General features: G+C 37.1%; 4 protein-coding genes across 6 annotated transcripts in view; 2 read left to right on the top strand and 2 right to left on the bottom strand.

Moving 5' to 3' along the window:
• The window catches only part of ptger4c (prostaglandin E receptor 4 (subtype EP4) c), a 29,347-nt gene extending 24,650 nt beyond the window's left edge, over positions 1–4,697 (bottom strand). The window contains exon 1 of the mRNA XM_077516110.1: positions 4,600–4,697. The gene's annotated coding sequence lies outside the window, so the exon portion shown is untranslated. The remainder of the gene's footprint in view (positions 1–4,599) is intronic.
• Positions 4,698–4,801: 104 nt separating this feature from the next.
• On the top strand, positions 4,802–18,280 carry pif1 (PIF1 5'-to-3' DNA helicase homolog (S. cerevisiae)). 2 transcript variants are annotated; one of them, XM_077515898.1, is made up of 13 exons: positions 4,802–4,918; positions 5,581–6,137; positions 7,365–7,488; positions 7,563–7,688; positions 9,129–9,282; positions 9,369–9,483; positions 9,901–10,007; positions 10,092–10,231; positions 11,629–11,735; positions 11,835–11,922; positions 13,097–13,242; positions 16,530–16,721; positions 18,074–18,280. In XM_077515898.1, exons 2-13 carry the CDS (start codon positions 5,589–5,591, stop codon positions 18,128–18,130), a joined length of 1,905 nt encoding a protein of 634 aa, XP_077372024.1. In that variant the 5' UTR covers positions 4,802–4,918; positions 5,581–5,588; the 3' UTR covers positions 18,131–18,280. The 2 variants fall into 2 exon arrangements, with proteins under 2 accessions (XP_077372024.1, XP_077372101.1); XM_077515975.1 differs by having other exon boundaries at positions 4,812–4,914.
• A 932-nt stretch (positions 18,281–19,212) lies between these two features.
• LOC144016381 (cytochrome b-c1 complex subunit 6, mitochondrial-like) lies at positions 19,213–21,742 on the bottom strand. The gene is made up of 4 exons (XM_077517450.1): positions 21,571–21,742; positions 21,116–21,163; positions 19,653–19,814; positions 19,213–19,574 (listed from the first exon to the last, which is right to left on the bottom strand). The coding sequence occupies exons 1-4, from the start codon at positions 21,616–21,618 to the stop codon at positions 19,542–19,544; spliced, it is 291 nt and encodes a 96-aa protein (XP_077373576.1). The 5' UTR covers positions 21,619–21,742; the 3' UTR covers positions 19,213–19,541.
• Positions 21,743–21,840: 98 nt separating this feature from the next.
• On the top strand, positions 21,841–26,412 carry nsun4 (NOP2/Sun RNA methyltransferase 4). Of its 2 annotated transcripts, XM_077517423.1 has the most exons (8): positions 21,841–22,008; positions 22,442–22,655; positions 22,737–22,902; positions 23,002–23,156; positions 24,254–24,414; positions 24,507–24,631; positions 25,718–25,850; positions 25,991–26,412. In XM_077517423.1, exons 1-8 carry the CDS (start codon positions 21,862–21,864, stop codon positions 26,132–26,134), a joined length of 1,245 nt encoding a protein of 414 aa, XP_077373549.1. In that variant the 5' UTR covers positions 21,841–21,861; the 3' UTR covers positions 26,135–26,412. The 2 variants fall into 2 exon arrangements, with proteins under 2 accessions (XP_077373549.1, XP_077373539.1); XM_077517413.1 differs by having other exon boundaries at positions 22,442–22,902.
• Positions 26,413–27,910: the final 1,498 nt, after the last annotated feature.

Here is a 27,910-nt window from a genome sequence, read left to right as displayed (position 1 = left end):
AACATCTGGGTGCTGTTCCAGATGAGCCCAATTTAGACTAGTTGCAAGACGTCTGACTGGCAAGCAAAGTTGATTGCACGCACAAATGACACCAGCGAGGTTTAGCGACAATGAGGTGAATATGCAAATGCTAGTGTGCGACTTCAGTCACGCAATACCAATTTGTAAAGATATGTTATAGTCAGGCTGTTTTAGCATAGGAAATTTGCATTGTAATTGCAGATATGCACTACAAAATGGGAAAATACAAATGATTTGTGGAATCGCAAAGTAGTACGTTTTGTTTTTCTGTCATTTCATGTCGTGGCAAATTAGCGTGTGTTGAATAGTGTAAAGAGTATGCGTGTTAGGTGAGTCATGCGCAGCTAACCGCGACCAGTCACCTCTTCCACGAGACAAACTGAAGAAATTGACGTTTCTTGCTTGAGGGCAGCATTGTGTTATATAAAGGCTAAATTGCATTTGAGAAGTGTGTCTTTTCCACTATAAAAGAAATAACTCTTGTTTCAAGACTGACTTTTTAGATGTGCTCAGCAAGCCTCTGCAACATGGATTTGCTGATACGAAAACGCAATATAAAAGTCACGTAATTTTTTTTTTTTTATCTCTTAACAAGACAAAGCAGGACAAATGTAAATGAAATACGTCGTATTCACCAAGGTGCGATTATTAAATGTATGTGTGCAGATTGCAACAGACTAGTGCCGTCAAACGATTACATTTTTGTAACTAATTAACTCATTCACTCCCACCAATTTTGAATGAAGCAATCGCGTTCGTGCCTGGCTGTTTTACTGGATTTTGACTGATTTTGCAAGACCCATAGAATATTGTGTTCAATTGCTATAAAAGCATGGAACCTATCAAAAGAAAGATTAAAGTCTCTTCTTTCATCAGAAAAAAAAGGATTTTTCTATCTGTTTCCGTTTTGCAGCAATTAGCATTAGAAGAGAGCTAAGTTTCATCAGGTTTCAGTTTTCACCAATATATTTAAAATTGTAAGTAATTTAGCTTTTTTTCTACACGGCCCTGGTTGATCTTTGCTCTGCTGCCACCTGCTGGCCATTTGTGTAATAACTACCATTTATGCAACCGTTCATTGCAGTTGAGAGGCTACATCAAAGCCTTCTGTATGCTCTAGCATAAAAAAACAAACAAACAAACAAGCAAACAAAAAAACGTCTAAATACGTCTTTGGGACACTGAAACATAAAAAAAACGTATTTACACGTTATTGAAGCAAATTAGTTAATTGCACAATTTTCTATAATTAATCTAAATTGTTTTTCTATTTTTTTTCTTCTAAGCTTCTAACAGATATTGAGTAAAATCTTGGAATGAATGTAAAATAATCAAATAGAAAGTATATTTAGAATCAAAGACTGCTCTGATAGCGTTCTTTGAGCCATGAACAGAATAATTCTTCTGTGAAATACAACTGTGAATAAAAAAAAAAATGATCAAAATGGACTCAAACAATTCTTAGAACTTCTCACTACACTCCAGCAGCATTGATTTGCGAGGCCCCGTGGAGGTTACTTGAGCAGGGAATTTTGTTTTGAGATGATACACCAAATGTGTACTACTAATATGCTATATGAATTTGGCTCTGCAACGTGTAAAAATTACATTAAGAGTTCTCCAACAAGGCTCAAGCAAGTATATCAGAAACTACCTAAAGTCCATGTGTTATATCATCTTCCCACCAGTGACTCCACCAAGTTTAGCTGCACACTGAGTTATATTAGTTAATTTTTTAATGAAATTAATCTCCAGAGTTAACGCTTTAATTTTGACAGCCCTACTACAGACATTTGGCTAATCCAAGTTGGCTATCACAAGTTTTTCGCTGACCAATCGGAGGGCAGAAAATGCTGATGTCATCGAGAGGACTGTTTTGAAATCTGATTCAGTAACTCAAGTTACAGTCTCAATTCCTTTGTTTTTGTTGTATACAGAAGACATTTGGGTTTCAGATCAAATACTGAATTTCAGATAAAATTCAGAATTAAAACTTCACTTCTAGATGAGTTAAACAACTGTTTGAAGCCACTCAGTTTTTGAGTGAGCAAAAGTAGTGGAACGGACATTAATACATTAAATGAATAACCAGAAAAAAGAACTGAAAGAGGCCACAGTAAAGGCCTGGAAAAGCATTCGAAATAAAGATTGCAACAGTCTAGTGAAGTCAATGGCTTTATGCAGTTATTGCATGTAAGGTTTATGCCACCAAATATTAAATGTCTTTCACTTTATCCATCCATCCATCCATCCATTTTCTTGACCGCTTATTCCTCACAAGGGTCACGGGGGGTGCTGGCGGCTATCTCAGCTGGCTCTGGGCAGTAGGCGGGGGACATCCTGGACTGGTTGCCAGCCAATCGCAGGGCACTCTTTCACTTTAAATTAATGTAATTAATAATGGCTGCTCCAATATTTTTGCTCACTTGAAAAGTGGGTGGCTTCCAACAAAGGGGCTCTGTCTTGAGTTGTTTAACACAATGAGGTGTTAATACATAAAATCAATCTGGAATTCTCCTCAATTAACTCATATTTGTGTTTCAATATGAAACCCAAATGTCTTCAGTATACAACAAAAACAACAGAATTGACCTTGCGGTTCCAATACTTTTGGAGGGGACTGTACATGGGTCAGCGCTATTGATTCTGAAGGCCCTGGGCAGATTAGATTGTCATGGAAACAAAGAGAGGCTGAAATGTGATTACACAAATAAATCTAACATTCACATACATGTCCTGGAAGCAGTGCAGCTGAGAGAAATGCCCAGAAATAAAGAAAATTGACTGCTGGGAATAAATACATACAAAAACAAGAATTTATGTGGTAAATGGCGCTCAGTGTTTCTGCTAGCGTTGCATCTAGCAAAGCATACTGAGCACTGGTGTGCTTCTGTTTTCTCCTGTCTTAAGTAGAGACAGATATTTAGCCACCAGACTCGGAGGAGACCTGTAGTATGTCATGCAGTATAAATATTAGTCAGTGTCACTTGTGCCTGAAAGCTCCAATAGAGTTCAGGAAAAAGTTACTTAAGTGTCAGACATTCAAGGTCAACACTTTACCCTATGAGTCATTATTGGGATTTGTTTGTGATGTTACAACTTACATAAAACTAAGCATTATTCACAATGACGCAACAGACGCATACATAATATATCATACTAATGATTAGAGTGTTTGAAATGATGGGGAAATTTGCAAATATGGTTCCTTCTAGGCCATTGGAATAATAAAGACCCTCCCACTCTCTCAGCAATAATGAAAATGTGTTCGAAAGCATGTTACTGCCGACTGCAATTGATGCTGTGAGCTCAAAGTAATAAGAAAGAAAGGAAGAAAATGTCCAAGCTTTCTCTTTGTAAGCAGTCAGGCTGTAAAACAAATTAGGTGTATTTTTCCATTTCCATCGAATAATGCTAGGGGTGATTTTGGTGTCTGTTTACTTGTAACACAGCGTATTAAAACTAGTGATTCAGAGGTAGAAATGTCACGTGCTGTTTTGGGTGATAGTTCACATTGTCCAACAGTGTACTGTTTACTATAAATGCACCATCTGTACAGATCATACACATGCACATGCAGTACAAACTCCATGCTGGAGTCACCAGCTGGTGGTAAAATGAACTGCAACACTGGAATTGCAACTTGTGGTTTTCCTAACAGGAGTATACCAACTTCATTATGTTTGATATGTATGTCATTGTCATTACAATACTTGGATTTTTACAAAGATTCAAAGTACACTCACGCACAGGTGTACTTAATGGTTTTTACTAACGTATCCATGTTCATGCAAGTGATAGTCATTTTGTCATTAATTATCACTTTAATAGTTGCATGTTTATGCTGAAGAGATTACACTGAACTAAAATGCTGTGGGATTACTAATTGTTGAAATGATAAAAATGTGTTACAGTTGTAATTGTTTGAATCACTCCAGAAATGTGGAAGAAGTAGGTTAAAATTTGTTAATTTTGAAAATTTACTGTGAAAATGTGATAATTTAGCAAATGTTATAATTGTTATAATTGTGTCTTGAATGAGCTAAACAGTTTGAAGCTGGAATGGTTTGACTTGGTTAAAAAATGTGGAAGGACAAAAATCTATAAAATATCTGTGAAATGGATCATTTTATTGTGAAATTGCAGCAATTGGAGGAATATAAAATAATCTGCATTTTCATGAATGAGCTGAACAGTTTGATTCCGTCAAGACAAGTGGAAGAAGTTTGTAAATATATGACATATCTGCATTTATTTGTGAATTTGGAATACTAAAATGAATGTGGGTATATGAAAAATAGTTCCCAATAATTACTGAATGGCTTGAATTGGTTATATGTAGGAGGCTGTAGCTATATATAAAATGTATCAAATGTTTTGGGAATGCTGTCATTTTGGGAATGTGAAATATAGTTCCCAAGATGCCTCGAATGAGCTGTTGGATGTTGGAATGGTTTGTTCGTCTCCTTTCATTACAATTTCAATGGAAATGATTTTCATGGAAAAACGTGGATTCTCTAGACTTCAGCGTTTACACAATACTAGTTAGCACTTAACCTAAACTTTAAGTTACTGTACCTACGCGGATCCTGTATGCCCCCGCTTTATACAGTATACGTGTTTATTGAAAATAAAATAGTAGTTCCCCTTAGATAAAAACAAAAGACGTTTTGTGGCCATTTCCGTAAATACGACTATATATTTTGACGCCACAATCTCCCTATCAACAATTGGTCGGCAAAGTCACGAGGCATCCAACTTTCGTATTCTCATTGGCTACATGTTTAAATCGCCTCGCTGTGATTGGCTTAGAGCCTCCATATTTGATTGGCTCAAAGCGCACATGCCGACAATTTGAAATCGGCGTTTCGGGAGTTCAGCAGTGGACCACACGTAGGTAAAAACTTTTATTTTTTTTTAACCAAAAATACATCTACTGATTGCATCGTTTGTACATTCGTGTTTTATTGCATTTGACGTTATGGATGAAGCATGGCTGCTCGCGTCGTTTCGTCATGATTGAAAGATTACTTTGTAAACAGTCCAGTACATCAGATTGAACGACCGATCACACCTCCTTTGTAAATACGAAATGACAAGTATAATAAATAAATATATGACATATTGTAAAATAATAATTGTTTTTTTTTTATCGAATACAAATGGGTTAGGATGAGTTGCTTGGGGACATTTTGTTTTAGGATTGTGGTAGCAAAGTTAACACAGTAAAACACACTACCGTAGTAAACCCAAGTGTTCATCGAAAACGTGGCATGCAGTTTTAAAATTAAATATAGGGGTAAACAATTGTGATTCTTTAGCATACCGCTCGAGTCCTCATACCTCAGTGAGGATAACTGTTGTACATATGACACACCGACATCATCACAGATTGTCATTTAGCAACTTTTAACAGTAAGTAGACCTCTCTTGGCAGCATGCCCTCAAAATTAGTCAGCAACACTGACTGATACCAACATATATATTTTGTAAAGCCTATAAATCTTTGCTGAGTTCCTCATTATTTGATTCAAATGGAACCTTTTTTTTTCTTCAAAGTTTCTGCAATGTCTGGAGAGGAGGACAGCGGAGCTCAACTCCAGTGCTGTGTGACGACAGAGCACCTGAACGCCTCAGGCCAAGCCACTCGGAGGCAGGTCATCCGCAAAGCCTCTGTTCTTCTGGGACGCAACGAGTTCCGGGAGCTCATCCTCCGCGTCCACGACGGCAAAGTGCCGCAAAATTATCCTCTGAAAGACTTCAAACTGTTCACCAAGTTCGCCCGCGATGGGAAGTGCACTGTCAAACTGCTCCCCGAAAACATCCAGGTGCTCATCTCCAACTGCCCCCCTGACCAGCTCAGCCTTTTCCTGAGGACCCTCAGCATCAAACACCAGGCCGGGCTGTCCGGCAAAACTCTGAGCGTGCGAGAGAAGCTCAAAGCGGGCCTGCCCCGCAGCTTTGAGGCCATCAGCCCGCTTCAGCAAAAAGACATTCAGAAGGTCAATGAGCTTCGAAGTAATGTGCCACCCAAAGGCCTTTCGGACTGCACTAATAGGACCACTGGTGCGGGACAACAGGTCAAAAGGTCAAGGAGTGACTGTAACTTTAGCCCTGTGAGTACACATTTTACTGTATCTTGTACAGCCTGCAATTGGCTGGCAACCAGTTCAGGGTGTACCCCGCCTACTGCCCGAAGCCAGCTGGGATAGGCCTCAGCACCCCCACGACCCTTGTGAGGAATAAGCGGTTAAGAAAATGGATGGATGGATTGCGGTTCAGCCTCATTGTGGGTGGCCTATGAGCTACAGTAGCCACAAATCCTTCAAATCTAGTTAGCCTTCATAAAAATGATAACATTGGGAAATGCACATTTTTGTGCCAAGAACGTTTCAGCATTGTTAGGGTATTTTGATGTTACTGAATTAAAAAAAAAAAAAATCTGAATTGGCTCTAGTTTTTGCGATATTACATATTTTTGTTTTGTGTGTGTGTGTGTGTGGGGGGGGGGGGGGGGGGGGTTTGTTTGGGGTTAAAAGTACACACATTCAAACTTTGGTGTTTTTTTTTTTTAAGGGTAAAAAAATAACAAATTTAACAATTCATTTCAATTACAAAACAATAATTAACTAATCAGGGGTCAGCAACATTTTTTAGGCTTTTTATTTGCTTGCAATTTTATGGACATTTTATGGACATTTTATAGTTAGATTTTAAACACATTCTTTTCTGCATTTTAATTTAAAAATATATTTTTTTCTGACTTTTTTTTTTTTTTTTTGCCTTTACTATTTGACATTTTTTGTCAATTTTATGCTTTTCCTCCTCCTTTTTGGACATTTTATGGTCACTTTTTGGGCATTTTTATTTATTTTATTTTATTTTTATTTTTTCCCCCATTTACCCTTCCTCTCCTGTTTTCTCACAACTTTAAAATGTGAACTCTGACATTTAAAAAAAAACCAAAACATTTAATTCAAAAAATCATTAATTTATTCAAATAATATTTTATCAAAAAATTAAAAATAAATATGTTAAAAAAATATATGAATTTATACTAAAAAAAAAAAAATCTAGGGATCCACACGAGAGGAACTAAAGAGCCACATGTGGCTCCAGAGCAGTCGGTTGCAGACCCCTGCACTAAATGGATGAATGCAAAGCTGCAAACACATGCTCTGTTCACTACTTAAAAGTAGAGGCCAAAGTTTATGTAGGCACGTTGATGAGAATTAAATGTGTCTTAATTTTTTACTATAATTATTATCCGTTAATAATGTTCAGATTTTCACTATTTAAGCTGGTGAGATGTGAGCTAATGTATTTTTGTGTGGTTATTTTAGGTGAAAACCAACCCCAGCAAGAAACCCGTCCTGTCTCTGCCGACTCGTAAGCTGAACAAAGGACAGGCTGCCGTCCTCAATGCTGTGCTGAGTGGAAAGAACGTCTTCTTCACAGGCAGTGCAGGTGTGAAATATGTGCCATATGTGAAATATGTGCATTTTTTTTCCTCCTGATAAACTCATTCTATATTCTTTCAGGTACGGGGAAGTCCTTCCTACTGAGGAAAATAATTGGGTCACTTCCGCCAAAGAGCACATTTGCCACCGCCAGCACCGGAGTGGCTGCATGTCACATTGGAGGAACAACACTACATAGTTTTGCCGGTTAGTTAGTTTTGAATTTCATCTTTCTGATGAGGCAATACTGTTGTTGTAAATGGAAATGAGAGCTTTGCTAAGGTTGTATCTTTGAGTTGTACCGGACACTTCATTAGAGACACTGGGACAACCTACTTCGCAAAAAAAAATCTATCTTCACAAAAAGTTAGTTTGACACATAAAACTATTAGTAATAATGTCACACGTGGCTGCCATCTTGGTGGAATTTTCCAGCTTGTAAGCCAATCTGAGAAGGGTTTTTACCATGTAGCAGATGAAACAAAATGGTCGAACCCTGTCGTGAACAGGGTTATTATAGTTTTGTAATTTTTCATTTTAGTTAGTTTTGATTTCGTTTTGAGTTTTGTTTTTTTAAATTGAGTTGGTTTTGATTTCATTTTCAGGGTGGTTCTGTTAGTTCTTATTTTGAGTCATTTAATAAATGATTCGTTTTAGTTAGTTTCAATATTAGCTTTATTATTTTTTATTTATTTATTTTTTTAAATGTGTATTACTTGTGCGCAATATTTATAAAAAAAACACACCATTGGAGCGACGTCATCCGAAGGTGCTTTCCTATTGGCTGCTGCTAGATGACATCACTTCTGCATGACACACTTTCAAACGTCCTTATTCTGGCGGTTAATATCAAAATAAATCTACTTAAAATCACATTTTAAATCAACCCCAAAGGCTCATGCACTCAAATAATTATCAAAGACTAAAACGAAGCACATTTTTTGCTATAATTATAGTTATTTTAGTTTTGTAAACTAAAATGTAATTTCAGTTTTCATTTTTTTTTAAAGGCATTTTCATTTTTATATTATGTTAACGAAATTGTTTTTTTAATTTTAGTTTTTCTTTCGTTAGTTTTAGTCAACTAAAATAACCTTGGTTGTGAGTCGTGAAAATCTGTGAGTAATTGACGCCCACACAAAAATGTTTGTAATTGCCAAGAAATGCTACAAGATGGTGTCAACTGTCAAATCACTTTATTTCTATTAGACAAGGCTATGGCCTGGCTAGATAACACTCGTAGTTTTTTGACACCAAGATGCCGCCAAAGCACCATTTTATATTAGATATGTTTTGGCCTGAGCTATAAATTAATTAATTAATTAATAAATAAAAAAAAAAATAAAAAACAGTGAATCAGTGACTTTTTCAGAGGATACGTTCACTCCAAAATCCACAAATAGAGAAATATTCTAAGCTTCACTGTGCACGACATTTCTTTCAAACTGTACTGTTGATCAAGATGAACAAAATTAAGTGCACCTCCAAGTTTCACTGTGTGCCAATCAATGTCATTTTGGAGTGTTTTCCGGCATCCTAGATCTTTATTTCCAATCAATTATCTTCACACAGTGACAATTTGTTTGTTCTACTGTGTCCCTCTTACCGCTATAAACTACATACCCTGCACTTCTGACGTGCATGTAGGCATTGGCTCTGGCTCAGCCCCACTGGAGCAGTGTATCGAGCTGGCCCAGAGGCCTGGGGTCCTCCAGCACTGGACCAGCTGCCGACACCTTGTCATCGACGAGATCTCCATGGTGGATGCTACTTTCTTTGACAAGCTGGAGTCTGTGGCCAGGTAAGATCCATAGATCTAAATTAACAACATGTAATGATGAAATTTACTTTTTTAGTATCCACAAAAGATTTTCTCTCTATGCACAGGTCATTGAGGAGGTCCACGGAACCTTTCGGGGGCATCCATCTGATTATCTGTGGCGATTTCCTTCAGCTGCCTCCTGTTTCTAAGGGGAAGGAAAAGTCCAAGTTTTGTTTCCAGGTACGGTAACGACAATGAAGATTGCTTGTATAATTGCATATATTGCAAATATTATTGCAAACGCCCCTTTTAACTCATTGACTGCCATTAACGGAAAAAGACGTCAAATAATGCATTTTTGCTGGGCTGGCAGTGAATTTGTTAAACACAATGTGCCAATATATTTTGTGATTATATTGCAGCATCCTTTTTTCTTTTTTTAAGGGAAATTTTGCTTAGAAATCCGTCAATTTTGGTTACATCTCATCTTAACTCATTGACTGCCATTGACGGAAAAAGACGTCAAATAATGCATTTTTGCTGGGCTGGCAGTGAATGTGTTAAAGACTGTGAACTATCTGTGTCGGGGCACCCAAATTATCGGTCTGCAATGTTCTTAATCAGCTCATCTAATATGTTATCGCTTTTATTCATTAGGCCAGATGTTGGCGTAAAGTCATCCAGGTCAACTTGGAGCTAACAGAGGTGCGGCGGCAAACAGATCAGACCTTCATCTCCCTCCTCCAGGCAGTCAGGATGGGAAGGTAATTTTGTAATCTGATCTCCTCCGAACGGCGTCCAACACAAAAAGATTTCCTCGGCCGAATGACTTGATCAACTCCTCGCAGGGCGACCGAGGAGGTCACAAATAAATTGATTGAAAGCGCCTACCGTCAGATCGACAGGGACGGTATCGTAGCAACCAGACTGTGCACACACAAGGATGATGTGGAGCTCACCAATGACAACAAGCTGCAGCAACTTCCGGGTATGACTCCTTCCATCTCTCTTACTCACATCTTTGGCAGCTTTTTTGTTGGGATTCAGGTGAAAATTGCCACCTTGTAACATGAGTCATGCCATGCTGGTAACGTCAGTTCCATCAATTTAATGGTTTATTTTGCTTTTAAGAACACTACTCTCAAAAAGTTATCGACACTGGGCATTTGGTCGTTGATGGGGTGTTGGGTGATTCACATCAAGTTACCGTTCAAAAATGGTACACACACATAAAGTAGGAGTTTTAATGATATTTGACACCCAGTCAGTTAGCTAGTAAGTAGCATGCTAACTTCACATTAGCATGTGTGCTTCTCTCATTTCAGATAAAAATGAACAGTGATACTATCTGACTTCCTGGTACGTTTCTTAGCTAGAAATGTCAGCTGACCCCTACTTAACAACATAAAGAGTAACAGAAATTAGGTAATGATGATATTGAGTAGTAGAAGTTAAGAAATTGACAACATGTCCTTGTTTAAAGTAAGGTATGTAGGCCGCATAGTTTAAAGTAAGGTAGGGCAACTCACTCAAACTATTTCACGTGGAAGACTGCACATATGTGTTCTTAGCTCGCCTCAGTGAGAAGTGGGAGGGATCAAGTGGATCAAACCATTTTTGAGGAAATAGGGGGTACTGTATTTTTGTTGATCAAATATTACATTTCCACCAAGTACTGTGTGGTTTTAACACTTCTCTAGCTTGTTAAAAAAAAAAAAAAAGATATACAGGAAATAAAATCTTAAGATCTCTCAAATTTTGGGGGTGCTTCATCAGTCTCATAAATGGAACAGACACGCCTATGATTCATCCTAAAAGTTCACCCAAAAGCTGAATACCCCAAACACTTTGAATTATGCATGTCAAACTACTACTAAACAAAAACACTAATTCAAAGTGATGTAAAAGCTTTTACAGTGGAAGACAACATAACAATCCACAGAGGCATATTCTTTATCCTCTGCAAAAACTGAATATTACTACAGATTACCAAGTCACTTACAATAGTTAATGAAAACTTTTCTTCATCTGTCTGCATGGATATATTATGCTACCAAGACCAGACACCAAAAGGGTTTGCAATGAATTAATCATGATGGAAAAAGATGAATCATCTACATTCTATTTAAGTTTATTGCCTGCTATTTTTCTTAATTAAAAAAAAAAAGTTTTTTTTTTTTTTTTTTTTTATGTGGTGGCTGGGAGAGATTAATTACATTTTCTTTTATTTCACTGAAGAAACATGATTTGCATTACAAATGTTATGAGAATGGTCACGGAAGTAATTAATCTCGTATCTGAACGCACCACAACATTTGGTGTATTTTAACTTTGGAATTTGGGTTGTATTTGAGAACAGCATTTACATGCCTTCTTGTTCATCAGGATCAACGCGAGTGTTTGAGGCTGTCGACAGCGATCCGGCCTTGGTAAGGACTATTGACGCCCACAGCCCTGTCAGTAGACTGCTTCATCTTAAAGTGGGAGCGCAGGTCTGTATTAGTTTGACATGCATGCCACTCAAATTGTCATCACGCCAGCCTATAATTGAAGTCGTTCTCAATTCATGTAATGTTGCCTTGATCTTGTAGGTCATGCTGACGAAGAACCTGGATGTCACTCGAGGCCTGGTGAACGGAGCCCGAGGGGTCGTGGTGGCGTTTGAGCCTGGAAAACACGGTTAGCACAGATTTATTTTATTATTGCAAGCTTAGCTGAGAACATTCAGAGGTAATCCTCTAAATGTATTTGGGAATTTTTTTTTATCTCTGGTGCAGGACCGGTCAATTTGAAAATGTACAAAGAAATGGGGAGATTTTAAGTACCGGTAATAATTAAAAATTTCCAGCTGGAAATGAGACTTCAGTCATTTATAATTTCTTTATTTTATTTTTTTTAAATCGTATCCTATAGGGCTGGGCAATAAATCGAATTAATTCGATACATCGTCATTTTAAAAATCGAATCGTTGAATATTTGCTAAATCGAGTTTTGTCTTCTAGATTATTAAAAGCTGTTCTAATTTTCTGTTGTGTCCAAATGTTTTTGTGAGTTGTAATTTTACACACGTAGCCGAATGTTGCATAAAGACATGTTTACAATAGCTCCCAACTATTTAATTGTGGCATTTAAGCACAAACGATGAATGCTAAGTTTGTTAAAACTGATTTAGAATCAGTATACGTTATTGTAGTCTGAACATTTTGCACAGGAATTATTTTTGAATGAATGAAACCTTTTAACTAAATATTTAAAATCATAATAGTGCTGAATGACTGCAAAAATCGAGATTAAAATTTTTGGCCTTATCTCCCAGCCCTAATCCTAAGTAACAATTTAAAGAAAACACAATCTGCAGAATTAAAAAAATATATAAAATAAAAGATCTTGTACACTCTCGACCTATCAAATCAGTTAGAATTGACTTTTTTTTATTATTATTATTATTATTATTATTATTGTTATTATTATTATTGTTATTTACTACCATTAGCGTTGTCTTTTGGTGGTGTTTGTTTGTGATTAAAATATCAAGAATGTTCTTGAGAGGTGGTGATACTATTGGCATCTCTGCCAAACTGCTATTTGACACAATTAAGTAGCTATAGTAATGGTTACAACAACACATATGCTGAGGCTCCATAACTGAACATATTTTTAATGCTAAAGTATAAATATTTTCATCCCTTAAAATGCAAATCTCCTACTAAAGGTAATTGGTGCGTTGAAAAGATGAATTCAGGTTTTTTTTTTTTTTTGTTAACTACATGAAAAAAAAAAAACATCTTGATGAAATTACAGCTTGAAACAGCTGATTCATGCATTTTTTTGTTTTTTTTTCCTCTCCCCTCAGGGCTCCCACGCGTGCGCTTCCTGTGTGGCGTCACTGAGGTGATGAAGCCTGAACGCTGGGTGTTTAAGTCCGGGGGCGGGATCTACCTGAGCCGACAGCAGCTGCCACTCAAACTGGCCTGGGCCATTTCCATCCACAAAAGCCAGGTTGGGCTCCTAAATTTATACATACAGGACTGTCTTAGAAAATCTGAATATTGTGTTAAAGTCCATTATTTTCTGTAATGCAATTAAATAAGCAAAAATGCCATACATTCTGGATTCATTACAAATCAACTGAAATATTGCAAGCCTTTTATTGTTTTAATATTGCTGATTATGGCTTACAGCTTAAGAAAACTCAAATATCCTATCTCAAAATATATTTTATATATATCTCCTTAGACCAAGTAAAAAAAAAATGCCATAATCAGCAATATGAAAACAATAAAAGGCTTGCAATATTTCAGTTGATTTGTAATGAATCCAGAATGTATGGCATTTTTGCTTATTTAATTGCATTACGGAAAATAATGGACTTTATCACAATATTCTAATTTTCTGAGACAGTCGTGTAAATGACGAAGGAATGACCTCATGTTGCCTTAATGGATTGGATGACAGTGCAACTTGGCCATTTGCTTTTCTCCTGATGCATATCTATTTAAATGATTTGATTTACCCCAAAAAAAAAAAAAAAAATCCATTTTTTTCTGTGTCCAAACCCGTCTGCACTGCCAAAAGGGACTGTTTTGATTGTACTATCCTTTCTGACCTGAAGCTTAATCTCTTTGATTCAAGGTCGAGATGTTTCTCACACAGCAGCAGGAGCATAAATTTGATCGAAACGCCATGTCTGCCTGTCAAGTCCAAATTTTAATGAATGCAAAAACTACTGGGAACGGTGTAATGAATAAAAATGAACCTAGTTATAATCCACTGACCGAATAGCCCCAAAAAGATGAATCACTACAGATTAGAACAGGACATAAAAGTCCAGACGTCGCAATCGCCCTCGGGAGGAGGTCATAAACTTTTCATGCGTTCTTTCCCAGTAATAATGAAAGAATGAGACGTCACCAATCCATCCAACAATGTCATGAAAAACAAACGGATCATTTCTCCTTGACGTCAAAAAGCATTTTCAAACCTCCAGAGCGACATACAATGGTAAAAAAATTCCTTGAATGACCATTCAGAATGTAAATCGAATACTGTAAGACGTCCATTTTTTTTTTCCTATGGTCGACATTCCTTGAGATGAGAGTTTAATCGGTTTCATGACTATCACTGTATTTCAAATCTAATTTTCACATTGAAATGAATTGAATTAAAGGGAAGTCAACCCAAAAATTACAGACCCGCTAGCCCAGGGGTGGCAAACTGCGGTCCTCGAGGGCCGGAGTCCTGCAGGTTTTATAGATTTCCCTACTCGAAGTGCAGCTGATTCCAATTAACAGGCTCGTTATCAGGCTTCTGCAGAGCTTGCTGATGAGCTGATCATGAATCAGCTGTGTTGAAGAAGGGAAATATCCAAAACCTGCAGGACTGCGGCCCTCGAGGACCGGATCTCGCCACCCCTGCGCTACCCTAAACGTGGTATTCAGATTAATATTGTGTTGGTGGAATAAAGCAGCAAAATCCACTCATTTTTATCAATCTCAGAGGGCGGCCATTTTGCCACACACTGTAAACCTAAAATGACATCACAGTTGCCAAAGGCTCAGCTAACGACCAATCACGGCTCACCTAGTGAGTCACATGACCAAACACAGAGAACAAACGAGCCATGATTTTCTGCTTAATGCATATTCCACAAACGCAATATGAATCAGAATGCTGTGTTTAGGCTATTGGACGTATACAACATATTGTTAACACTTTGACCGCCAAAAACGTTTAATAACGATTAGTAAAATCACGATGAACCTTAAATGATGTCAACTAGGGGTGTTAAAAAAAAAAATCGATTCGGCGATATATCGCGATACTACATCGCGCGATTCTCGAATCGATTCAGTAATCGGCAGAATCGATTTTTTTTTTTTTTTTTTTTTTTTTTTTTTTTTTTTTTTTTTTTTTTTTTAGGATTCACACCTTGAGCATGGAAGAATGTTATATGAACGGCACATTAAGCCTTAATATTTTTATTTTAATGCTGTTCAAATGTGAAACAGATTGCAAACTGTTTGTGTACAGTGGCTCACGGTTATAAGCCTCAAGTTTTAGATAAATATATTCATACAAATCTTACAGTGTACATGTACAAATTTACTGATAGTATTTTCTAAATTTGAATGGAAAAAAATCGCAACAATCGACTTATAAATTCGTATCGGGATTAATCGGTATCGAATCGTGACCATTCGTATCGGGATTAATCGGTATCGAATCGAATCGTGACCTGTGAATCGTGATACGAATCGAATCGTCAGGTACTAGGCAATTCACACCCCTAATGTCAACTATGTTTTTTTTTTTTGTTTTTTGTTTTTATCAATGGGCAGTTCACCATCTAAGTGCAGCGCGCGCTGCCTGGTCTATGAGTTCTGGAATCAAAAACACTCACTATATATGGCCAGCAGATGGCAACATTGTATCTCTTTTTAATGTGCTCAATTTGTATGAAATTACAATGAAACATGACGAAATCTGATGAAATAGAACGTTTTCAAGGATTTTTTTTTTTTTAACGTGTGGCAGTAAAACAGTTTAAAAAAAAATCTTTTTCTTTAATCCATTCTAGCCTCCCTCCAAAAAATGTTTGTAATGCATTTTTGCTAAAATGTTACATAAAATAGCATTCCATATTGTACTTAAACAGAAATACAATAATATAATTACATAGAGGGTTACAACAAAAAACTCAAAATGTTTTAATGCTCCAATTCAGTTAATTGGGCTGCTCTTTCTGTTGTGCCCGCCTTGGCCACCGAGGGGCAGTATAATGCAAACAAACAGACCCAGGTGAGTAAGTCAGCACGACTCTCAAGGATTTAGCAACTGCAGTACAGGATTGTGTGCATCCTGTAAATCTGCATTGTCCAGTTTCGGATCTCATTATTATCTCCATTTGTTTGTGCCTAGAATAGATCTATGGTGGTATTAGTAGTATTCTGCATGCTATTGCTCACAAGTGAGCTGTCACAAATCCCTCTGCTGTATTGATGGCACGTTCCAATATCCTGTAGTACACTTTGAGATTGGGGGGGTGAAGAGAGCGAGAGACAGGCCTCAAAGTAATAGAGTTCATTTGTCACTAGCACCCTGTCAGCAATGTTTAATCCATACCAAGGAAGCAAAGTAAAGCATACAGTACATGTATCCCTTGAGAGGAAATGAGATTACTGGGGAGTGGTGATCAGAAGAAGACAAGTTGACAGGGCAAAATGCTCCACCCAGTCGATAATTGCGTTAAACAATCCACTTAACGAGTGTTCCTTCATTTATTTCAGGGAATGACGTTAGACTGCGTGGAAATCTCTCTGGCACGTGTGTTTGAGAGTGGCCAGGCTTACGTGGCCTTGTCTCGGGCCCGGAGTTTGGAGGGCCTGAGGGTCATGGACTTCAACCCCCACGTGGTCCGAGCAGACCCAGACGTTCTTGTCTTCTACAAGAGGCTGAGGAAGGAGAGGCTGCTGATGCAGGTGAGGAAAGAAATACTTTTTTTTTTTTTTTTTTTTTTTTTTTTTTTTTGGGGGGGGGGTAAATTTGTTATTTTAATGTAATTTATATTATTTATTATTTAATTTGTATATTCTGTGTTTGTTATTTTGTTTTTGTTGTTAATTCAGTTTTTACAATTACTGTTAAATTAATGGAGTAATATACTATATTTTTACCTTTTAATGTGAATTGAGATTTTTCTTTTTTTTTTTTAAATACGTGTTTTATACATGTAAAAAAACTGAGAACTTGCCTCCATAGTGATGATACAGCATTAACGTCAGCGCCTTTGTTTACATCAGCCTTAAACATTTATTGTCCATAATGTGTTATATGTGACCTCACTGGTCTAAACATGACATTCTAATTAATATTACATTTGTGGAATATGAGCAATGCAGCAAAATCCAGCCATTTGTATCCATTTCAGAGGGCAGACATTTTGCCATTGACTGTCGACTGAAGATGACATCAGAGTTGCTCAGGCAATGACCAATCACAACTTATTTTCTGAAGTTGAGCTGTGATTGGTTGTTACCTGAGACCTGAGCAACTGTGATGTCATTTTCACTCGACAGCAAGTGGAAAAATGGCCGCCTTCTGATCTTGATAAAAAATGCTGGATTTTGCTGCTTCAGACATGGTCCACTAACACAATATTTACCAGAATGCCATATTTAGACTAGTAGGGATGCATAGAACATATTGTCAAATTTTGGGAGGTTGACTTCCTCTTTAAATATTTCACTGGCTTTTGAGCGCCTCACTGTCTGCTGTGAGTGTGCGCACATCACAAAAGAAGGCAAAAGAGCAAAGGTAAAAACGAACAAAACAAAACAAAAAAGCGGACGTGGAAAGGGGCTTTGTGCTGGCATGGCTGTTTTAGTAGAGTGCCTCATTGTTGCAGCGTGGAAAATCCACGTGACAATCTGGTGGATTACAGCCACAGATATATTTTTCTTGTTCAAACATGTAGTTATGTGTAGGAAAATACGAAGTTGCATCTAGTTTTCCATTATTTAATTTACAGTTGAGAAGGGGGAAACAGATTTTTCACGATTTTGAAAACTCATTTTATATTGTCAACTTGATTTTCCTTTTTATTTAATTAATTTATTATTATTTTTATTTTTTTAATTACCGGTACTAAGATTTGGCAGCGTTGTTACCAACCCTTTTCTTTATGGTGTCAAATTTAGAAGACATTTTCACTTTATAGTGAAGGGAAATGTTTAAGACATGGGATGACACTTTAGTTTTGTACTATCTATACTTGAGATTGTATAAAAAAAAAAAAAATCCGCATTTATTTATTTATTTTTTGTCCCTACAGACTGTCATAGATGACTATGCTGACATAAGCAACAAAGAGAACTTCTGGCCAGAATAATTCTGCACCATCTGCACGTTTATGCATCATTACATTATTTTTTTGCACTATTGCCACTATCTGTCACCTGAGAAACTTGCAGTCATACTGCCATCATGTGTTCAGTAATGTTATGTTTTTAAAACCTTGACATTTTACCTACCTTTATTTGTTTTTTTTAATCAAAGTTTTTAGTTGACTCTTTTGCATTTTTGTCTATTTGAGCATTATTTCATTGTATTAATAAGGTGTCATTAATCACTTTTCTTTGAAAACACAATGGAGGAGCAGTTCCAGCCTCCCTCCCGCCCACACTGTTTTCAGAATATGAATTGGCCATGCATGTATATATGCACATGCATTTTTGGTGAGGATCAATTCTATCTTTTAATAGCTTTTCAATGCCTTTTGTAGGCTCTCAAACTGGGTGCGTTCGCCAGCTAATTACATTTGTAAATGTCTCCCCACCCCAATCTTAAAGGATGGATATCAAACCTGAGATGGTTCGGTCTAATTACGGCAGCATTTGACGCCATTTAGGGTACAGTGCTATAGAATCAGATATTATTGATATTTGCACTTTGTTTATACTCACGATCTAATCAACTGAAAGATAATTAATTTTCAGTGGGGCGGCACGGTGTATGACTGTTTAGCACGTCCACCTCCCAGTTCTGAGGACTCGGGTTCGAGTCCAGGCTCCAGCCTTCCTGGGTGGAGTTTGCATGTTCTCCCCGTGCCTGCGTGGGTTTTCTCCGGGTACTCCGGTTTCCCCCCACATTCCAAAGACATGCATGGCAGGTTAATTGGGTGCTCCGAATTGTCCCTAGGTGTGCTTGTGAATGTGGATGGTTGTCTCTGTGTGCCCTGCGATTGGCTGGCGATCAGTTCAGGGTGTACCCTGCCTACTGCCCAAAGTCAGCTGAGATAGGCTCCAGAAGCCCCCACGACCCTTGTGAGGAATAAGCGGTCAGGAAATTGGATGGATGGACTTTTCAGTGGCGTGTTTTCAAAAACACCACTGGCCCTATCCTGCAATGTGCGTGTACTTTTTTTGTTCTTTTTGCACAATCCTGAAAACTAACAAGATAATGAAACTGATGAACTAGTAACCAAACAACTTTTATTTACTGTACTGGTCCAGAGGGGAAAATCCACAACCACATGCCTGTTTTAACAGAAGTGTTTTTTTGTTTGTTTTTTTCTGTATGAATGAACTGACCACATTGAAATTCTGAAATCTCGGGTCTCCAAGCAGCTCTTACTATAACTATGTACAACTGCCTCATACAATGTACATGGTGGAACGAGTGTGTTCATCCCGGGATCTCCATACAATATGTACTAATATAGAATAACAATTTGGGAGTACCCTCCTTATTTTACAGTTATAGCAGTTATGACAAACAGTTGCAGGTGGTTGGTGGGCAGATCATTTCACCTTGTGGAACAGTTTTTCGGATACCTGCATAGAAAAGGTGAATGAAGAAACATTACAACGCAGAAATGATTCTAGTATCTTCTCTGCATGTGTCACACTTACACAGTGGTCACGCGCATGCAGGAAGTCAAAAAGCTCTTCCGTGCACTCCTCTGCAGTCCTGGATTTGGAGTTGACGCGGTTCTCGCAGCGCTCCAGAAGCTCCTTGTAGTGCACGCAGTGTTCTGTCTCCTCACACTTGGCACGGATTGCTTCTAAGGGGTCCTGGAGGGGTCAAATTAAATGCGTATATCAATAAAGCTAAACACAATAGTAAAAACAATTAACATGTATGCATCCTATTGATAACCAATTTGGTTAAATTGAATAATTGGGTAAAAATTGATCTGCATTATTAAACGCAGGGTTTATTTTTATCCACTTGGGGTCATCATCCTCACATTTTATTGGCGTATCTGCGAATGAGCCTGTGTGGCTTTAAAAAGTGGAACCTGGCTTGGTGAATGATGTGGGTGTCACTGAATCCGAGTGTCGAGGTGGCTGTTAACTGGATGACTCGATAGTCAGTCTGAATATCCTTATGTGTTTTTATTAATATTTGTTCAATAAAGTGACTGAAAGTACACTGGTGGCTATGTCTAATATTGACCACACAATGCGTTCTACCTATTGTAGTACTAAAATAGCAAACATTGAGGCTGGGAAACAATATTATTGTGTTAGTGTGTGAAATTATTCCAGACTTTGGACATTCTTTTATACCAATAATGTGGACATGTAAGCAAAGTACACAAGGTGCAAGACCTCTGCTAATGCTTATGCATTACTAAAAATTAGGGCTGGGCGATATGGCCAAAAAAAACTTTTTTTTTTTTTAAGTTATTCAAGACAATTACTATTTTAATCTAATAGACCCAATAAACATTTTTTGAAATAATTAATTTATTCAAAAATAATTCCAGTGCAAAATGTTCAGACAATATGGAAACTGATTCTAAATCAGTTTTAACATAAACTTAACAGTCATAGTATGCACTTAAATGCCACAATTAAGTAGTTGGTAGCCATTGTACACATGTCTTGTAAACCACCCATCCAGCATTCTGTCACTTGTGCAAAATTACAACTCACAATGACATGTGGATGTAACAGAACATAAGAACAACACCTTTTAAAATCAAGAAGACAAAACTCGAGTTCACGATTTAGCAAATTTTCAACAATTAGATTTTTAAAATGACGGTTAATCGAATTTATTCAATTTATTGTCCAGCCATACTAAAAACGTACAACAATGTCAATCACATGTTGTAGTCAGCTACAGAATACAACCTATGGGCAAAAGTAAATGCTATTATTGAAAACACCCAGGAACAGTGGAATTAAATGGGCAATGTATAGGCCCAAAGTACAATTTAAAAAAATAAAATAAAAGATATTTTCCCTTTTATTGTATGGTCTAACATGGATTGGTAAACAAGGGGTAAGTGTGTGTGCAGAAGATAAGGGTGATGAGTCCCATTATGATACATGAACAAAAATATTAATTTAACATTACAACGTACCACCAGATCTTCTTCCTCTTCTTCTTCCTCTTCAGGGGCATCTTCCTCCTGGCCAGTGACAGTATTAAAAAAAACAAACACATTAGAATATGTGTAAAATGTATTTTTTAAAAAAAGGTACGTAAATATTACATCTAAATGTTAAAACAAATAATACAAGGAGCGATTTAGGTAAAACTGTGCTAATTCAACATTTTTTTATTTATCATTTAAGAAAGGGAGCATGCTCGAGTTACTGTATGTGCTTTATAGATAATACAATAAAATAGTACAGCATTTAGATTGTCATCGAGTTTTTTTTTTTTTTTTTTTAAACTAGTTAGTTTGTGCTCTCATTGCGATTAAACCCAACCACCACCCTGGTTAATGAACGTACAGTAGTAACCTTATCTACAGTACAAACCAAGTTGAGTCATAAACACACTAGGTGCAACTATTCCAATTTATTCCTTTACCTCGTCTTCGGGATCACCGTTAGTGAGCATTTTCCTTTCGAACCCCATGACTATTTCCCTGAAATTGTCCCAAAACCTGCCAGAAAAGACTCAAGTCCTTATTCGACTGCTTGAGGAGGTACCGTCGACTCGAGGACATCGGGGTCGGTCACTCGCAGGAAATGTCGACAAATCTCACCGGAAACACTCCGTCACTGGTCAAATTATATTGACTGATGTCACAATAATCCAATCGAACACCGAGAATATGTTTAAAGTCCCGCCTACTTCACCGTGGCGTCATCCGGAACAATGTTTGTAGCTAGTAGAGCAAAGCCGAACAGAAAATACTTACGTACCGTAGAAATGGCGCTGCGCTTGGATTCCAGACTTTTAATGCGAAAAATTAGAGATTTAAGATGTTTAACTTCCAGAAGACATCGAGTCAAAGAAAAATGGGTATGTGCAGAACATGAGTCTTTCTATGTGATTGGAATGAACTGGAATTCGGCGATAAAAGGGTCGTTTTGAGCTGTCGGGTACGAGGCGAAATGCTCATCTTCACAAATGTATTTGGCTGCTTGAATGGATCATTCACATATTAATTAAAAAACAATAAGAACGATTAAACCTCTAACAACAATTCAGTGTTTGAAAAAAGAGAAGAAGTCGAAATTCAAACTCGTACTACGTTTTGACACTCAATGGACCATGTCTGACCCAAATATTCAGTCACTGCAATATTAGAATCACATGTTAATCTAATGTTTTGAAGTTCTACATACACTAACAACTGAAAGCTACATTTGCCACTCTTGCAGTGTCTGTATGAGTATACTGAATATTAACATTAAAACTGTTTTGACCACAATTATTTATTTATTTTTGATAGGCTGCTACTCGCCCCAAGTACCCTCCTACCAGTTTAGCCCTGCACCATTTTGATGTCATCTACAGCAGTCAGCTGGGGCAACTCTGGCCATCGGTTCGAGTTGCCCTGCTCTCAGAGAGAAAATATGGAGCTCTGCTTAATAATTTCTGCAATGATGTTTTTGTGGACTATCTTTCATCCCAAGGATGCCGAGACTTTGTCACAGACAGTACAGGTGGGTGTGAAATACTGCAACTTATGCTCATTTGTTGTTATGTCCTTATCCAGTTGGTTGTCTGCTTCATCATTTCTGCAGAACATGTATGTATGGAACAAAATGCAGACGTGGAATTCAGTGAGAAGTCTGATTCCACCTCTATGGAGAAACGTGACATTAGTGGCCAGCACCATTTGTCACTCCCACACCTCATCAAGTGTTTCGTCTTTCCAAGAGGAGATATCACGCGTTTCAAGCCCGCTCGGTGCGATTATTGACTTATGTTGCGTGTATCAAAGTTACTGAATGTCACTCAACCATGCAGGCATTTTGATTGGTCTCAATTCTGTTTTGCCCTCTGAAGACCAGACAGGTCTGGGTTATTGGGCTACTACTTGATGGATGCGGCGTCAGTGTTGCCTTGCCTTGCACTAGATGTTCGCGAGGGACACACCCTGCTGGACCTCTGCGCCGCCCCGGGAGGCAAGACTCTCGCTTTGCTTCAGACCCAGGCCATTGGTAAGATAACATCATTTTTTTTGGATGTACTTTACAGGGTCTTACAAATACTGTAATCAATTGAAATATGCTTAGCTGAGTAATTGCATGACATTAGCAAACAAAAAATGTTTTCAAATGGAAATAGGTTTTAAAACTGATTTCACTAAGATTTGTACTGGCTGTGATATGTTTTCCTTGTTGCCTTCCCATTGCTAGTTAAACTCATTCACTGCCTTTGACAAGTATACTTGTCAATTGTATTTTTTAGAGCGGTGCTAAATGGGGGCGAATCTGATTATGCTCCACTGTAAATATGAAACTTGGAAACAACTTTACTGATGCCCAACCACCGGTAGATGATATAATTGCCCCATTTTATACTAAATAAACACAGTTTCAGAGTCCATGGGAGAAATGGCTGTATTTTGGCAAACCTACATTTTTCTACTGTCAATTATAAAAGGACGGGGCAAAAAGTAGGGAGTCTATTCTGTTATTTGGTAGATTCGGTTTATATATAATTATTGAATGTAATATCACGTGAGTATTGAAAATTTTAACAGTTTCTAAAATGGCTGGCAGTTAATGTCATTCTTCAGTCTTCACCCTGAAAAACAAAAACAAAGTACAACTTAAAACTGACATTAAATTTAAAAATTTTCAGGACTTTGGTAAAATTTGAGATCATTTGAGTGAGAATTGGCTTCAATCAGTGATTCTCACTCAATGTTTGGTACACTAGTGGTATGTGGGCTCCCTCTAGTGGTGTGTAGAAGAATCATAATTGATTGTTCAAACTGCATGTGTTTCAATGACGTAATTTTTTTTTTTAAAAATAGAGAATTGTATGTTTCAGTTTTGTTTAATTTTAACTGACTTTTTAATCAGTTAATGAATAAGTCAGAATTTTGTCTAGTCCAGGACTCCTGTAGTTCCCCCGTATTACACATTTTGGTCAATTTTGAGCTTCCAGCTTGGTGAAATCAATTTGAGGAAGGAACTTTCCTTTTCATGCTATCCCAGTGCACAATGCAAGAGGGTTGTATTTGGTGTGGTGGAAGAACTTGTTTGTCCGAATAAGTGTTTAACCATATGTGTTTGTGTGTACACTCAAGGTTTTTTGTGCTTGAATGACTCGTCTGTGTCTCGGACATTACGACTGAAGAGAGTGCTCCACAGCTACGTGCCTAAAGAGCTTTTGACCAGTGAGAGGCTGCGCATCACTTCCTTGGATGGCACCAAATGGGAAGAAATAGAACAGAATACTTTTGACAGAGTAAGGCTGTTTGTGTTTATATTTTCATTGCATTCATTGCTCCTCAACATTAATACCGCGAGCTAACACTTTGTTCTTTGTGTTTATTTTAGGTCCTTGTTGATGTTCCCTGTACCACAGACAGACATTCACTCATGGAGGACGACAACAATATATTTAGTAAGAGCAGAACGGGCGAGAGGCGTCGGTTGCCGCAGCTACAGCTGCAACTACTGCTGTAAGCACCTCACACACACTTTTCATATGCAAGGTCTATAGAAGTGTTTATATTGTACAGAAGTGTTAATATTGTGTTCCCTCGTTTATCGCGGGTTTGTCTTTCGCGGCCTCGTTGCTTCGCCTTTTTTTGCAGCGTGCTTTTTTTTTTTTTTTAAATGTGCTTTTTGGGTTGTTTAATTTTATTTAATTTTTTTAATTTTTAACCCTACATCTGACCTGCGGAGATAGAAAATATATACTGTGCTGGATAACAAGTAAATAAAAAAAACAAAAAACAAAAAAAAACATACTTTTAATGGAAAAAAAATGACTGTAAATGGAAAAAAAAAGAAACAAATGAAAAAGCATTAATAATAAACAAAAAAAATCATACCAAAACGAAAAAACATATAATAAATGGAAAAAATATATACTGTGCCGTTTATTTTTATTTTTTATTTTTTTTTATATATTTTAGATATATCTTTTATAGTTTTATGGGACTTGAATGTTTTAGCACTGACTGGTTTTGGCACTTGAATTTTCGTTGTACATGTTACAATGACAATAAAGCTTCTACTCTATTCATACTGTAATAAGTAAATTAAAAAAAAAATACTTTTAATGGAAAAAAATGAATGTAAATGAAAAAGAACATATGATGAATGAAAACGCATTTATAATGAAGTAATAATCATACCAAAATGAAAAAACGTGCATAATAAATGAAAAAACATATATAATTAACAGGATTTTTTTTTTTTTTTTTTTTTTTAAATTAATGCGGATTTCCATTATCCTGCAATTGGCTGGCAACCAGTTGAGGGTGTACTGCCTGAACCCAGCTGTGATAGGCTCCAGCACCCCACAACCCTTGTGAAGAGTAAGAGGTTAAGAAAATTGATGGATGGATGGATTTCCATTATCGCGGGTAGATATTGGAATGTAACACCCGCGATAAACAAGAGAACACTGTATATCTCAGTGGCAACATTTTTAATTTGTAAGTTTTTAACCATAAATGAAAAATGATAACATGAGTTTTAGCTGCTACATGTGAATGAGTGAATGTCTGTAAACTAAAGACAAACATGTCATTTTGCAGGGCGGGAGTGGTGGCAGCGCGTCCGGGCGGTGTGATCGTTTACTCCACATGCACGCTTTCTCACATCCAGAATGTTGGCGTGGTTGAACAAGCCATCCACTTGGCACATGAGAACCATGGCATCCAGCTGCAGGTCAGTATGAACCAACATAAACGCGACAGAAACGTAGAGACGGATGATCGTCCGGTTTAAATCTTAGGACATGTTAGGGGGGTAATTTAGCTTTGGACTTGACTTCTGTTTCTCCTCTCCAAAATGGAATCGGCGTCTAGGTTGTTGACCTGCGGCCACTCGCAGACATGTTCAGGAATACCTTTCACTTCGCTTCTGACCTCCATTTGGGTGAGATGGTCATCCCACACTTAGCTGCTAACTTTGGGCCCATTTATATGTGCAAGCTAAAGAGGCTCACCTAGATTGGGATTATCTGGATGGACACTCAAACTTTACATTTGGTATGGTTACATTTGATAAATATTTTCTTCTTTTTTTTTTTTTCTTCTTTTTTTTTTTAAATGTGAATGTGCATTTAACTCATCGCAATAAAATCACAGTAGAGAATGACACACAAGGAGTGAGCAACTTTCCGGGAATTGAAAAGTAATTTGGGGTGTCTCATGCACGCAATAGTCCTCCATCCAATATGATTCATGCAATAGAATACAATAACAATAAAGTATGGTACACAAAACAACGTTATTGGCTATTGTAATTGAAGTTTGATTTTGGTTTAACTGCACAACAGCAGCAGACCCGGAGAGCAATGGAAGTACAGGCGGTTACAAGGTTCATTGAAAAAAAAAAAAAAAAAAAAAAAAGTATTCTCAGTGTTTCACAAGCATCAATAGTTATGCAAAGGAACCCTCTAGTGATATGCCAAAGAATTACAGAATTAAATACAGAAAAAAAATCAAACATACAAAACAATTTAACACATTAGTTTGAAGCTTCCACCTAGTCCTTCTCAAATAGGGGGAAACATTTAGTTGTTGTTGTTTTGGTCATACTAGAATAAGGTGTAATTGCACATCCGCTACAGTAGGTGGCAGTGGTGCTCTCATGGTCAGAGACTGTGCAAGGAGTATTAGCTCCTCTACAGAGGTGAATTTACAACAATATATCTGATAACAATTGATCTTCCTTATACAGTATTTAAGCGCAATGTTAATGTACAAAGTGCATTTTATATGTGGCTTACATTAATAAATATACTTTTGAAGATATTTCTTTCTCTCTTTTTTTTTGATCAACATGCCTACTACCGTACGTTACTGTATTTCAATGTTGGTCACTATGGGACATTGGAAGCTAAGTACATTTTAGGTAGTACTTGGTGTAAAATGTTGGAGAGCCACTGACTTATATAGATGGTTTATTAAAAATAACAAAATATAGGAATTATGGTTTCTTCCACAACTGTTGCCAAAAACATTGTTTTCACGGAATACTTTTTTGTGAGCTTCCACCAAAACAAAAGCTTTAAACAAATTAGATTGGGTATCAATTTGCAGTATTTTTTTTTTTTTTTTTTTTTTTAAATAAGAAATTATGAAATTAACTACATTTTGTACTTTCTGCTCAAAATCAATGATATCGCAAATGGGCTTTTTCTTAGTCTCTCAAGCCAACTCTTCTCTCCAGACAGTTTTTCTTCTGTAGATGGGACTATTTTGACCTGTCAGTAAGATTTGATCAGGGGTTATCAGCAATTTTAGGTTTAGTTAAAATAAGAAATGCCATATCTCGAATACGGTAGGCATTGGTTGGTTATACAGCTAGCTACTTTACTGTTCTGTTGGAATATAATTTTGCTTAAATTAAGTTTTTAAAAAATCATTTTGCTGTCTGGTAAACATACAAATGTACTGTCAAGACTCAAGAGGACCTTGAACTGCATATTATTTGTCCACTAGAGGCCACTAATGGTCTACTAGTAAAGTTTATACTGTACTCTTAAGAAGTCAGTAAATCCAGTATTTTGTCATCCTTCTCTGTCAGAATTTAGGAAATTACGTCCACATACTTTTTTTTTTTTTTTTTTTTTTTAAATCAAAATATTTTGCTATCTAAGTGAAGGCTATCTATCAGGTTTGATGTGTGCCTAATAATGTGGTAGGAGGTCATAAAGTAAACCCAGTCAATGCCTTATTTGACCGTCTCAATCTGCGCATCTTGCATTATAGCATGGCATC

Source organism: Festucalex cinctus, chromosome 1, assembly GCF_051991245.1.
Source record: "Festucalex cinctus isolate MCC-2025b chromosome 1, RoL_Fcin_1.0, whole genome shotgun sequence".
NCBI lineage: Eukaryota > Metazoa > Chordata > Actinopteri > Syngnathiformes > Syngnathidae > Festucalex > Festucalex cinctus.
Note: the sequence above shows the minus strand (reverse complement) of the source record. Positions and strands in the feature narration are given on the sequence as shown.